Below are 14,232 nucleotides of genomic sequence, written 5' to 3'. Positions count from 1 at the left end.
AGATCTGACGTACATGCAGGCAAAATACCAATGTACATAAGATAAGAATAAATAAATTATTAAAAAAAAAAAAAAAAACTTAAACCAAACCAAACAATACTGTGTGTTACTATGAATACATACATACTTATTTGCTAAATGTGGATGAGAAGCATGAACATTCATTCCAGGACCACTGCCTCTGCAGGAGTGGTGACTTGAAAATAAGATCAGAAACAAATGTAAAGCATTTACTAATTCCAGCCACCAGGAGGGTGGCTGGCTCAGCTTTTCACTTGTATTACTTGGTTTTAGGCTCATGTATACTTTTTTGAAATATGGAAACAGCCATTATTTTTAAATAGTTTTGAACATCAGGACTAACACCAAATCAAGTGACATCCTTTGGGAACTACTAAAACAATCATATGGGTTTTGTCCTTCTATTAGCTAATATACACCAATTAATATTAAGAATAGTGAAGCTACAGTGGGACCATGTGGTCACAGCCCAGCTGCTCAGGAAGATCCCACGAATCTGAAGCCAGCCTGGGCAACACAGTGAGTCCCCATCTCATAAATAAATGAATTCATATTTTAAAAAAACCCACTGCATTAATGTGAAACTCATTGGTATGATACACATCACTGTTAACTTCTTCTTAAGTGCTGTGTGACAGGCTATCTAAAGGCAGTGTAAAAATAGTTACCTTCTCTTTCTCAGTCACATCCTTTGACTTCTTTTTCTTTTTTGAACCATCCTGCATGAATATACAAAGAGACACAGTAGAAGTGTAGTCCTCCCCCAAAATGATCTGATTCATGACTAATGAGTTTGCTTCAATATCAGAATTTATTGCAAAAATAAAAAGTTCAATGTATTTTATGTGTATATCTGCATGTAAGACAAGAGCCCCTTTATGTTATCTAACTGAATAAAACCTATGTACCCTACAACAGTCTGCAATACCAAAATGGCTTATCTTAAAATGGGGCCTTTACCACTGTCTGCCTGTAGCGGCCACATGCACTCAAATTCTATAATCCACATGGTTTTCTGCCATCCACCAATCTGATGTGCTTACTGTCCTCATCAGGAATCCTGCTTTTATTCCCTTAGTTCTAACTATTAACCTCTGTACTAACAACTCCTCATACAGTTTGCTCAAAGGGTTAAATGCATTAACTGTCAAGGGCCTACCCAGGACCTACCTACCACACAGCAGGCCTTCCAGGAACACTAGCGATCATGATCACAGGACTGCTGCCTTAAAGACACAGAGATAGCCAACAGTCACTGAGGACTTTGCACACTGGGAACTTTGTCAGAAGAAATCTTCCCAGGGCAAATGAAGATCTTTTAGAAACCTGATCAGGAGCTTTAGTTTCCTGAGGCCCCTGTGTTCCTTGGGTGCCCTTTATCAGAACCATGTAGGGCGTTTGTCAAAAAAATAGACTATTTCTGATCCTAATCAGACTCTGGAAATGGGACCTAGGAATCAATTCTTTCTTTTCTGATACTGAAGATTGAACCCAGAGTCTCTCCCATAATACCAAGCAAGCTCTCTACCACATTTCTCCAATGGGAACAAATCAATTGAAATAAGTAGGTACCAGTACTTCATAGTATCTACCACTGCGTACAGTCCTGGCTGCTGCAATCAACATTTTTATAAAATATTTCACACTTTTGTTCTTGACATTTCTAATTAGTACAGAACAAATTTAGGTAAAATAGAAAGCACACCAGGCTAGCTACTAAAAAAATAATCAGCTCGACTCTCACCTCCTTTTTGCCCCTGAATTACAAATATTTTTTTGAAAATGGAAGGAACAATATCATGGAGATTTGGAGGCCCAGAAACATGTATATGAAAGTACTCAGGGAACAAATACATGCTACACGTGCAATATTAAATACCCCAGTCAACTGGTGCAGAAAGAACCTCAGAGTACAAAAATCGTACATGTTCCTTCTGACCGCAGGGATGTCAGACAGGAAGGATGGACAGAACCATGGAATGCTTTTGCTCTCGGCAACTCAGTGCTGGGGTCTCACCTTGCTGTCCGAGTCGGAGTCTGACACTGAGCTCTCGGGAGACTTATGGCAACGACTCTTCTTTTTCTTCCTCTTCTTTGTTTGCTTTTTATCCTACGAAACATTTAGAAACTTTTGCTTTCTGTTTCAGAATATAATTTATCCGTTTAACTAATATCACAAATGTAGTAATGGCCAGAACTTAATGAAAGGACCAACTTATTTCCTCAATGAAAGGATCAACTTATTTTCCTCAATGAGTGTTTAGACTGTAACAATGTAACATACCATTTTTCTATTTATAGAAGAGTCAAATGATCTGAATTATGTTTGTAATTCTAACCAATGAGTCAAATGCATTTAGATTTTTCAAAAAATAAATTCTATCTTAAATGGACTAGGCAAACTTAAAAAAACAAATACTAATATCTAAACATCTCATCATTTCATGTATTCATATATGGGTACTTTAGGCTATGAACATTGAATTAAAATCAGAAAGTCAACACTCCTAGCAGCAATTTCTCCACAGGAGTCCCTTGACATTCAGTTCAAGTAGACAGCAATTACTTCATGAACCACCACAGCCAGTCTTACCTCATCTTCAGAATCTGAAGAACTGCTGGAAGAATCAGAGCTCGATGAGGAAGAAGATGAATACTTGACCAAGCACAAAACAATTAAAGCTTGTGAGATGCAGGAATTGGTTTATTAACTCTCTCAAGTACTTAGTGAAATCAATCTAGTGTCTAACAAAAAAGTCATCTCTGTCTCCCAGAAGTTCAACAAAGTGACAACTTATGCAGTAATGATCGACAATTATCCTCCTTAGCAGCAACAGAAAAATCACTAGGTGATGAGGGAGCTGACATCTCCTTCATGTCATGAAGAGAACATCACCCCCCACAACCAAAGGACTCCCGGACTAGACTCATCTACAGTCTAAGTTACCTTTAACATACCTTTAATACATATTTATTAAAAAAAAACATAAAAAAAAATCAATCATTCTTACTTTTTATGTTTTTTTAGCTCTTAATTGTAACATTTAGAAAAAAGGAAACTTTTGCTCACCCTACCAGATTTCTTCTTTTCTTTTTTCTTTCTCTAAATAGAAATAAACACAAGCCTGAATAAATGGGTGAGATTCAAATGTATTATTAACACACCATTATGAAATCCAAAGAATGGCAATAAACAAAAAAAGGTGTTACCTGTCTTTTTTTGGATGAGCTCTCATTTCCACTTAGTAATTTCTCTCTGTGTTTTTCTAGTTCTTTTTTCCAATTCTGCAAAAAGGTGAAGATATCATTAGAAGCTACTGTTCCCTTTTCTTTCCTAGTTTCTTTTTATTACCACACCTATCTCAGCTTTCTTTTTTTAAACAAAAAGATGCATTTATTTTCATTTGTACATACATCTGTGTAAGATGTGGCTTTTCCAAGACAGACTTTCTCTGTGTAGCCCTGGCTGTCCTTGAACTCAGAGATCCACCTCCCTCTAGGTCCAAGTGCTGAGATTAAAGCTATGTGCCACCATGGCTGGGTTCAAAAATTTTTTTAATGAAACCCTGTCTCCAAAAAAACAAACAAGAAGTCTGACTATGATTACCACGAGAAGTCAGAGGACAACTCTGTGGGGTTGGTCCTCTCCTTCCATGTTCATGTGGGTTCTGAGGATCAAACTCAGATCATCAGGCTTCTGAGGCAAGTGCCTTTACTGAGTCCTTATTTTTATAGAAAGCATTAATTGACTCACAAACCTGCCTTTCAATGTAACAGTAAAATTCATAAAAATCTAGAATCCCCTTAATGCCTAAAGTGCAATGCTCAAATCCTTGGTTTATTAAAGTGAAACAATTAAAAGAGATTTATTTTTATTGTAAGGAAAAGATCTGTCTAGTTCTTAGAAAATGCTATTTACAAACCTCATTCATTTTTTCTTCAAATTCAGCCAAAGCTTTGGAACCCTTCTTTTTCTTTTCCAGCTGTTCCTTTACTTCCTCCCTTAAAAACAGAAAGACAAATACAATTTCCCAGCATTTCAATTTAAGTGGATGGACAGAAACAAGATAAAATTTTTTGTAAATAACATTTTAATATTCTAAGACCCTTGTCATATTGATAGTTCAAATTTCTTTGTTTACAACCATGTAAATAATCATAATAGAGCCCATCAAGTGATATCATTCCTCTTCCAAACCCAGAATGCTTAATTATTATTTTGATTAAATCTCACAACAACCCAGTAATAGGTACCTTACTGCCTTACTCAAGTTCAGGGAAAGTAAGACATCTGCCTCAGACCACAAGCTGTCAATGTTAAGATGAGCCAAGTAAGTCTATCTTACTCAATGCTACATTCCATAGTAAGGCCTGTGACATGAAATACTCGACCTGCCTGCCAAAGGCTTCATACAGCCTACCTTCTTGGACCACTGGCCTAAGGTGGGCATCTTGGAGCTGGATTTTGGATGTCTTACCATCCCTCATTGAGAGTAGCATATCCCTGGGGCTGGAGAAATGGCTCAGGGGTAAAGAGCACTGACTGCTGCTGTGGGATGGTCTGTATGTCAAATTGTTCTGATTGGTCAATAAATAAAACACTGATTGGCCAGTGGCCAGGCAGGAAGTAGTTGGGACAAGGAGAGAGGAGAATTCTGGGAAGCAGAAGGCTGAGGCGAGAGACACAGCCAGCCGCCGCCATGACCAGCAGCATGTGAAGATGCCGGTAAGCCACCAGCCACGTGGCAAGGTATAGATTTATGGAAATGGATTAATTTAAGCTATAAGAACAGTTAGCAAGAAGCCTGCCACGGCCATACAGTTTGTAAGCAATATAAGTCTCTGTGTTTACTTGGTTGGATCTGAGCCGCTGTGGAAGTGGCGGGTGAGAGAGATTTGTCCTGACTGTGGGTCAGGCAGGAAAACTCTAGCTACAGACTGCTCTTCTAGAGGACCCAAGTTCCATTCCCACCACTTACACAGCAGCTAACAACTGTCTGTAACTCCAAGGTCTGACACCCTCATATAGACATACACGGAGGCAAAGCACCAATGCAAATAAAGCAAACAATTAAAAAAGACAAAAGAATAGTGTATTGTCTAAACTCTGTAAGTGGGAAGACACAGTACAGTTTAGGGCGAGTACCTGCTTTGTTTCCGGGAATGCGGAATTTGAGAATGTGATGGCAGAGACTGACTAACCAGCAATAAAAATCCTGGGCACCAAACACCTAATGAGCCTTCTGGGCTGGCAACATCCCACATGCTGTCCTAATTCCTTGCTAGAGGAATAAGTGTGCCTTGTATGATTCTGTTAGCAAGACCCCTTGCAAGCCTGCGTCTGACTTTCCACAGTTCCCCTTTTCAACAGGACCTGACATCCTTCTGTTGTCATTCATCTTGTTAAGAGTGGGATTATCTGCCAGGACTCCTCTAAGTGCTCTTATGAATTACCCAATCTGTGGGTTGTTCTAAAGGCTTCTGACTCACGGGCATTAAAATGTGTTCTTGAGCATGTCCTCTTTAAATTCCATCCCCTCTTAGCATGTTAAAGGTTTTTTTTTTTTTTTTTTTTTTGGGGGGGGGGACGACTTTTCTGGTATGCTGCAGTGGTTAAGAACAATAATTAAGCACACTGGAAGAGATGGACATTTGAGCTGAAAGGATTCCCTATAACATACGGTAAGCATCAACCACAGCTGCCTGGATCTAAAGGTATTCTGCAGCTGGTGATTTGTTACTTCAGGACTGTAGTAGAAACAAAAAGGATGAAATATTAAATAATAGTGCCTGAAACTGTGACTGTGTATTTACAAAAGATGAGAGCCCCTCCTCCGGTTTTTCTGACTCGCCTGGATCAGCTGCTACACTTGGAATGGCACCATACAGTATTCCTACTACGCCTCTCTAACTTCTCCGTGAACCTCAATGAAGGCACCATCATTTTAAACAGCACATAACTGCAAGGTTAAGTGACACATTTTAGAGGCTGCAGAAGAGAGTGATAGAAGTCTTCTTCCAAGTGTTTTAGCCATGCCAGGTTCTCAAATGTCTATTTTGCTCATGCGTGTGAATCATATATTCAAAACAAAAACCCCTGTTAAATGTTACTTTAAGAATCACTCATTATTCTAGATGTCCACATGTAGAAGAACGAAATTAGACCCACATATATTATCCTGAACAAAAATCAAATCTAGCCAGGTGGTAGTGGTGCACGCCTTTAATCCCAGCACTTGGGAGGCAGAGGCAGGTGGATCTCTGTGAGTCTGAGGCCAGCCTGGTCTACAGAGTGAGTTCCAGGACAGACACCAAAACTACACAAAGAAACCCTGTCTCCAAAAACCAAAAACAACAACAACAACAATCAACTCTAGATGAATCAAAGACCTCAAAGGGAGGCAGAAAGGCTAAAACTGCTAGAAGAAAACAGGCTGTGCCGTACAAGATACAGGGCCAGGAAGGGACTTTCTGAGCAGGACTCAACTTGACCAGGAATTAAGGACAACAAGTGACAACTGTGACCTCATTTAAACTGAAGTTGCTGCCTAGCAGAAAAAACACTGAAGAGGAAGCTGACAGAGAACTGCTAGTTGAATTTTTGATAGAGGACCAATACCCAGATATACAAAGAAATCTAAAACAAAGAATCAAGTGCTGGGGATGTCTTTCTGTATGCTGTGAATACATTGCTCTGATTGATAAGTAAAACGCTAACTGGCCAGTAGCCAAGCAGGAAGTTTCGTATAAGAGGGATAAGCAGAGAGAATTCTGGGAAAAGGAAGGCTGAGTCAGGAGACACTGCCAGCTGCCGCCATGAGAAGCAAGATGTAAAAGTACTGGTGAGCCACAAGCCACGTGGCAACTTATAGATTAATAGAAATGGGTTAATTTAAGATATAAGAACTAGATAGCAAGAACCCTGCCATGGCCATACAGTTTATAAATAATACAAGCCTCTGTGTATTTATTTGGGTCTGAGCGGCTGCAGGAGCAAGGTGGACACAGCAAAACTTCAGATACAATCAAGTAAACACACAACATAATTAAAAAAGGGAGTTGTCTCCAGGATGATAATGCTACCCGAAGAAGCCATAGATTATAACAATAAATACCCAGTGCCAAGCATGGGAAACTTCTCTGAGTTGTTGGTCAGGGAGTCAGAGATTCCAAAACAATATAGGCTATGGCCACTACCTTTGGTAGCCTCCCAGAACTTGAAGGTAAGAGCCTACTGCTGTAGACTGATTACACACTTTGGACAAGGAACTTGGAGGAGTCAAGCTGACTGATGTGTAGCCTCTTTTCTGAGGACAGCTCTGGAAGTGTCTGAAGGTGCTATCCAGGCTGCCAAGGGAGAGCACCAGTGGTAATGCCTGCGAACCACAAAGATGAGCACGGCATATCCCTCCTGGTGCAAGAGTGACACCTTTAGCTTGGAGGTAGCCACCAGTTAACTGGACCTAAGGCCCATGGAGGAGGGAATTTACAGCTAATACTGCAAATTTAGCCAACTGCTTGGGGCCAGTAAGACCACAGACCCTGGAGGAGAACCTACTACTGCCATTTTCCTAATCAGATAAAACTTCTAACACATTCTAAATACTTATCCTCATGTCCAGATGAGGGCAGGTCTCATCCCTCAACAGAGAAGCTTCTTTTTAACAGATGGAAACATGGATGCTCACCCCAAATTGGTACATCTACAATGCAACCTCTACATGTAAGGCTCAGGGAAAATTATAGAATAGGTGGCAGAAAGATTTTAAGAGCCTAGGACCAAGATGCCCACTGAGAGATAGTGTCTTTTAGACCATGGCAGGGGAAATGCACCCATGAAATTACAACAATATGGCTACCTAAATAAGCTCTGCATAATGACACCACCAGATGACAAGCCAACTTGAAGATGTTACAGGGATGCTGGGGGTAGGTGGATGGGTAGGGGCGGAGAGAGAGAGAGCATGAGTATGAATCAGTTTTCTTCAGGGATGAATTCCCTGACAGGCCCTCCAAACCCAACTGGTCAGCCTTAGACACAAGATGAATTCAATTCAATAGGGTGCATGCATGTGCAACAATATTAAAGAAGTCATGAATCTGAGGGGAGCAGGAACGGAAAACAGGAAGAGTAGGAGGGAGAAGAGGGAGTGGAAATGATATAAATACAATACTCCTGTATGAAGTTCTCAAAAATAACTAAAAATCACCTGTTGTCTGGCAACTGCTCAACAATCACTAAAGGCAGGAAGAATAAACTTTATGAACAGGTAAACAGAAATACCAGGTAGGCCTTGGTCGATTCAGGTAATCCTGGATTGTTGGCCCTGAAGACTGGACTGGACCCCTTGATCGAGCCATCGCTATTGGATTCATGTAGGCCTTGAGGAAAGAACACAGATTAATTTATTAAAATAACCAGTAAGGAAGTCACTTCTATCTAGTTTTATTAGTACAAATGAATACTATATCCAACTAGGCATGAACAAGCTGACTAATCAACCTCTTATTACAAAAATCAGTTTATTCTTCTACACAGCCTTGAATGCTTGTGAGATAAGTAGTTACTCCATATAACACATGCTGCTGTTGCTTTAGCAGAGATTTGAAAAATAATGATGCCTCTCACCTTTAGGGTAACTTTTCCTAAAACCCAGTAGCCCAGTGAAGGTGATCACACTATGCTACTAGCAAATTAAAAAACCCACTTCCAAAGAAACAAAAATGATCTAACTCTGCCTTAGTGCTAAATCTCCTAGTCCATACTGATGGTAATTTAATTCTCAAATTAATATCAAAAATTAAGTTACAATCCGAAACAAAAAACGAGGACTTCATAAAATGGTGGCCAGTCACAGGGGCACACACCTACAATTCTAGCACTTAGGAGCTAGAGGCAGGAAGGTCAGGAGTAGCTACATGATGCTTTATCTCAAAACAAAAACAAAGCCCAAAATAACCTTAAAAATGTATCTTATGTGCATGGGATTTTGCCTGCATGTCTATCTGTGCACTGTGTACACACAGTACCTGTGGAGGTCAGAAAGTGCATTGGAGTGTCTGGGAATGGAGTTACAGATGGCTGTGAGCTACCATGTGGGTGTTGGACTCAAACCCAGGCCCTCCAGAGGAGCAGCCAGTGCTCTTAACCACTCAGCCATTTCTCCACTCTCCCAAAAGAATTTAAAATGTGGAAGAAATAAATGTGCTGCAAATAATGAAACGACAATTTGCAGAATGAGAAACCATCGGCAAACCACATCCTGAATAAGAGAGTAATGCCCAGGGTATAAAAAGACAACAAAACACCTGATCATCTAATTTAAAACTGAGCAAAGGACTTAAAATAGATATGTCTCCAAAGACACCGTCAATGGCCAATAAACACAAGGAAGAATCTCAATATTACTAGGAAGGCTATTAGCAAAGAACCAGAAAATCACAAGGATTGTTACAAATGGAAGAAAGTGGGACCCTTCGTGCACTGTTGGTGGGAGTATAAAATGGAATAGCTGTTGCAGACAATAAGTGCTCCTCAAGAAGTTCCACATAGGATCACCACATGAACCTCCAATTCCACATCTAGGGACTACAGACACCCAAACAAACGCAACACAGACTCTAGAGGACACCAGTGTTCACAGTAGCAGTCAGTAATCATGACAGTCAATGGGCAGAACAAAACAAATGTCCACCCATGGACGACTAGATTAAACACAACACACGCCCCACTCAATTTTCAAAAGCTGAATTCTAATACTGTATCTGGATGGGTCTTGAAAACAGCTATGCTAAGTGAGGTAAGAGAAACACAACTGGACAGTGTCGTAGTTCCACTTCCAGGAGATATCTGTAAGAAGCAAATCCACAGAGACAGAAGACAGAAGTGGGCTCATCAGGGGAGAGAAGCTTGGGAGTTACCATTTCGTTGTGCACAGCTCACTTGGGATTCTGAAAGTTCTGCAAGTAGACACAGTTGCAGAGCACCGTGAATGCAGCCAATGACACCGAACCACACTTTAAAACGGCCAAGGTTGCTGGGCATGGTGGGGCACCCCTTTCATCCACGCACTCAGGAAGAAGAGGCAGGAGGATCTCTGTGAGTTCAAGGCCAGTCTGGTCTACAATAGTAAATTCCAGGCCAGCCAGGGCAACACAATGAGACCTTGTCTCAAAAGGGGAAAAAAAAAGGTGTTAAGTTTTATTGTACATGAAACAACCTCTCCACTGTTCTGCTTTCCCACCAACTGAAATGCTCAACAGAAGCAGCTGAAGGAAATATGTGAGAGTATATGTTTATACAAAAATAAAACGTACTCTGAGGAAGGACAGGGAGATGACTTCAGATCTGATCCTCCTGTCTCCACTTTCTGATTTTACATGTGCTGGGGATCACACTCAAGGCTTTGTGCACACTAGGCAAACAAGCGTCATCAACTCACCATCAACTGAGCTACAGCCTACATACCGTATGCATATAAATATATATAAATGTATCTTACAGTTACTATAGTAAGATAAACATACACTTCAGCTCAAAAACACTGAGACAAAATAAAGCAAACGTTCCTTTGTTTAGTGATGGTTTCTGGTAGAGATGGTGATTTGCTAAAATCTGCTCTAGATTAAAATCTGTTTTGTTTTCAGACAGGATCTCCTGAAGTAGCTGTAGTCTGTCCTGAACTCTCAACCCCCTTGCCTCAGCTTGTGATGAGAACCATGCACCACCACGCCTGGCCCAGTCTCAACCTCCTGCTCCTCATATTCAGTTTTCCCAAGTTTAATTCAAGTTGGTAAATGTTTACTCTATAAACGATAGGAACTTAGGTTAAAGAAAATTACTCTCAGTTGATTTTAAGGCCCTCCTCTTCTTAATACTTGAAAGAAACAAAGAAAGCACTGTATTTGCTGCACTTTATCAAAACCTGTAAAAAAATGACCATTTCTACCTTTCTAACAGATGTGACAGACAGACTTCCAGATTTCTCTGGCAGAGTAAACAATACAAAACCACCAATAAACAGCACATACTGAAAATCACCTCCACTAATACAACACTGCCTAATTACTTGGAATGAGCCACAAATCTGACATAGGTTTCTTACGAGCAGGAAGGAATGTTAGAAGTTCCCAATGTTAGTGATATTTAGAGGATCAAGGCAAGGTATGGGTATCAAGTGCAAAATACAGAGGCATACTCTGTGCGTGTGTGCGTAACCAGAGACTGACATAGGGTGTCTCCCTCAACAGCTCTCCACCTTATTTTTTGAGACTGGGTCTCTCACTGAAGCTGGAACTCACAAACTTACACTGGCTGACTAGCAAGCCCCAGAGATTCTGGGTGCTGGGGACCAAACCCAGGTTCTCCACAAGAGCACTAAATACTTTTAACTGCTGGCTTTTTAGTAGTCCCTAATGGTAAAACATTTTAAGTTTATAATTGTAAAAATTAGCTGGGCGGTGGTGGCGCACGCCTTTAATCCCAGCACTTGGGAGGCAGAGACAGGCGGATCTCTGGGAGTTCGAGGCCAGCCTGGTCTCCAAAGCAAGTTCCAGGAAAGGTGCAAAGCAACACAGAGAAACCCTGTCTAGAAAAACCAAAAAAAAAAAAAAAAAATTGTAAAAATTATTTCTAAAGAATGCCACTACATAAAAGGACCATCCCAACTAAATTACAACAGTAAAAACTGAAAACACCTAGGCCATTATCAAATCAGGATTCATAAAATATACTGCAAGTATGCCCCCTAAATGAAATATCATGTAGTTACTAAAAAAACGAAGTAGATCTATAGTTTGTGATTTGGAAAGATGTCCAAGGTTCTAAAGTGAAAAGCAAAAGCAGTTGAAAAAAAAAAAGCATTTTAATCAATACCAAAAACTAAAAAATGAATGCATGTGCACCAAGATGAGAAGACATTCCCCTCAACTATTTTATTTTTGTAAATTATTCTTATTTTTTGATTGTGTGTATGTGTCTGTGTGACTGTAGAGGTCAGAAAAGGGTAATGGACATCTTGGAGCTGTAAGTTATCGAGATGGTTGTGAACCACCTAATGTGGGTCCTGGGAACCAAATTCTGGTCCTCTTCAAGAGTAGTATGTGCTTTTATCTGCTGAGCTATCTCTCCAGCTCACCCCCTTCACCATTTTATATGCTTAATGGCTCAGTGGTTAAGAGCACTGACTGTTCTTCCAGATGACCCAGGTTCAATTCCCACAACCCACATGGCAGCTAACCACTGCCTGTAACTCCAAGATTTAACATCATCATACAGACACACAGGCAGGCAAAAAACACCAATGCACATAAAATAAAAGAAATACTAAGGGTGGGAAAGATACTTAGCAGGTAAGAGCATCCGCTGCTCTTGCAGAGGACCTGGGATCAGTTCCCAAAACCTTATGGCAGCTCTCAATTGTCTGCAATGCCCATTCCAGGGAATCCTACACCCTTTTTTGGCCTCTGGTGCCTGGTTCCCATGGAGGTCAGAAAAGGGCTTAAAATGTCCTGGACTGGAGAGCAATCCTGGATCTTCTGGAGTAACAGCCAGTGCTCTTAACCAGTGAGCCATCCCTGTCACCCAGCTTGATCATTTTAAAGACTGTGCCACTGGCTGGGGAGATGGCTCAGTGAGTAAGACATGTGCCTCCAAGCCTGAGGGCACAAGTTCGATCCCTGGGACTTACTACTGACTCTGGAAAGATGTCTCCTGGCACCCACACATATAGACATGTGAAAAATTAAAATGTAATCAAAATTACAAAAGTAAGTATCTTGACTTTGTAAGTCACACATTCATATTATACATGACTCTAACTGTCTGTGGCTACAAGCGTTCAAGGAAAGGACAATGATTTGTTATTGTGACTCAGAAGAGCAAGCTAGGCTCAAGGGGATGCACACGTGTGAAGGAACCAGAAGAGCAACGTAGGACAACTGTGAGAGGCACGAGCAGAATCTGATTTGTTGCTTTGACCGTCTTTACCTAGAGGATTCATCTACTCACTTTAGAGGACACAGATTACCAAAAAGAATATGAAGCAGGCTTCCAGAAAACAGGCATAAAAGCACTGTGAATGCAATAGTCCTTTACAGATGCCAAGAACTAAAACGTTCAGGCTATCCATGAGTAGGAGTGTACACACACACACACACACACACACACACACACACACACACACACACACACAGGATCTCTCTCAATTCTAGTCAACTCTTCTGTGAACCCAAAGCTTCTCCAAGAATGGCTGAAGACATGACTCAGTCAAGGTGAGTACTTCAAAGTAGCCTCAAAGGTTGTTAACTACAGCTTCCAAAACAAACAAACAAACAAACACACACCACACACACACAAATAAATAAATAAAACCCATCGTTTAGGAGGAGATATTTTATACCTAAGCCTGATGACCTGAGTTTGATGCCAGGAATCTACACAACAGAGGAAGAGAAATCCTGGCTAGTTGTTTTCTGGCCTTTCACATGCTTACTGTGGCAGGTGTGCACGCATACACACAAAATAAATAGATCTGGATAAACAACAAAACAACTGTTCAACAAGATCTAATGTTTTTAAATCTGTGTTTGTGTATGTGTGCCTGTGTGTGTGTGTGTGTATGTGCCTGTGCCTGTGTGGGTGTGTACATGTTCTCACAGATGTCAGAAGGCGGCACTGGATCCTCTGGAGCCGGGGTTACAGAGGGCTATGGATGGCCTGATGTGGGTGCTGGGAATGGAACTTCAGTCCTCTGCAAGAGCAGCATGTGCCAGGCCTGGTGGCTCGTGCTTTTAATCCTAATACTCCAGAGGCAGAGGTGGGTACAGGCCAACCTGGTCAGTCAGGGACACACAGGGAGATCCCGTGTCACAACAAACAAACATAATTATGAAAGAGAGAGGAAAAAAGAGCAGCAACACGTGCTCTTACCCTTGAGGCTTCTCTCCAGTCCCCTAAAGGTTCTTTTTTTTTTTTTTTTTTTAAATTCTAAAATCCTATAATCTTCAACACCATCACAATATCATCAGTGTAAGAAAAAGAACTGGACTGCCTTTGAGACCATCTCTGAACAAGAATAACAGAACAGCTAGTATTTTCAGAGACAGACATTCAAAATCAAGTCCTGGCAAAACTACGGAGCCAGTAAAGAAAGCGGTGACTGCAGGAATTGAAGCGACTGGAGTGACTGAAGCGGAGACTTTCAGTGATAA

General features: G+C 40.8%; 1 protein-coding gene across 1 annotated transcript in view; it reads right to left on the bottom strand.

Annotated features, from left to right (window-relative positions):
• Fam133b (family with sequence similarity 133 member B) overlaps nt 1-14,232 on the bottom strand; it is a 32,327-nt gene that overhangs the window by 6,724 nt on the left and 11,371 nt on the right. The window contains exons 5-11 of the mRNA XM_028861989.2: nt 8,306-8,403; nt 3,945-4,023; nt 3,232-3,306; nt 3,092-3,124; nt 2,615-2,677; nt 2,039-2,131; nt 690-740 (exon numbers count right to left, since the gene is read on the bottom strand). Of these exons, the coding sequence (XP_028717822.1) occupies nt 690-740; nt 2,039-2,131; nt 2,615-2,677; nt 3,092-3,124; nt 3,232-3,306; nt 3,945-4,023; nt 8,306-8,403 (492 nt within the window). The remainder of the gene's footprint in view (nt 1-689; nt 741-2,038; nt 2,132-2,614; nt 2,678-3,091; nt 3,125-3,231; nt 3,307-3,944; nt 4,024-8,305; nt 8,404-14,232) is intronic.

Source organism: Peromyscus leucopus, chromosome 3 (assembly GCF_004664715.2).
Source record: "Peromyscus leucopus breed LL Stock chromosome 3, UCI_PerLeu_2.1, whole genome shotgun sequence".
NCBI lineage: Eukaryota > Metazoa > Chordata > Mammalia > Rodentia > Cricetidae > Peromyscus > Peromyscus leucopus.
The sequence above is the reverse complement of the archived record's forward strand: the minus strand, read 5'-3'. Positions and strand labels throughout refer to the sequence as shown.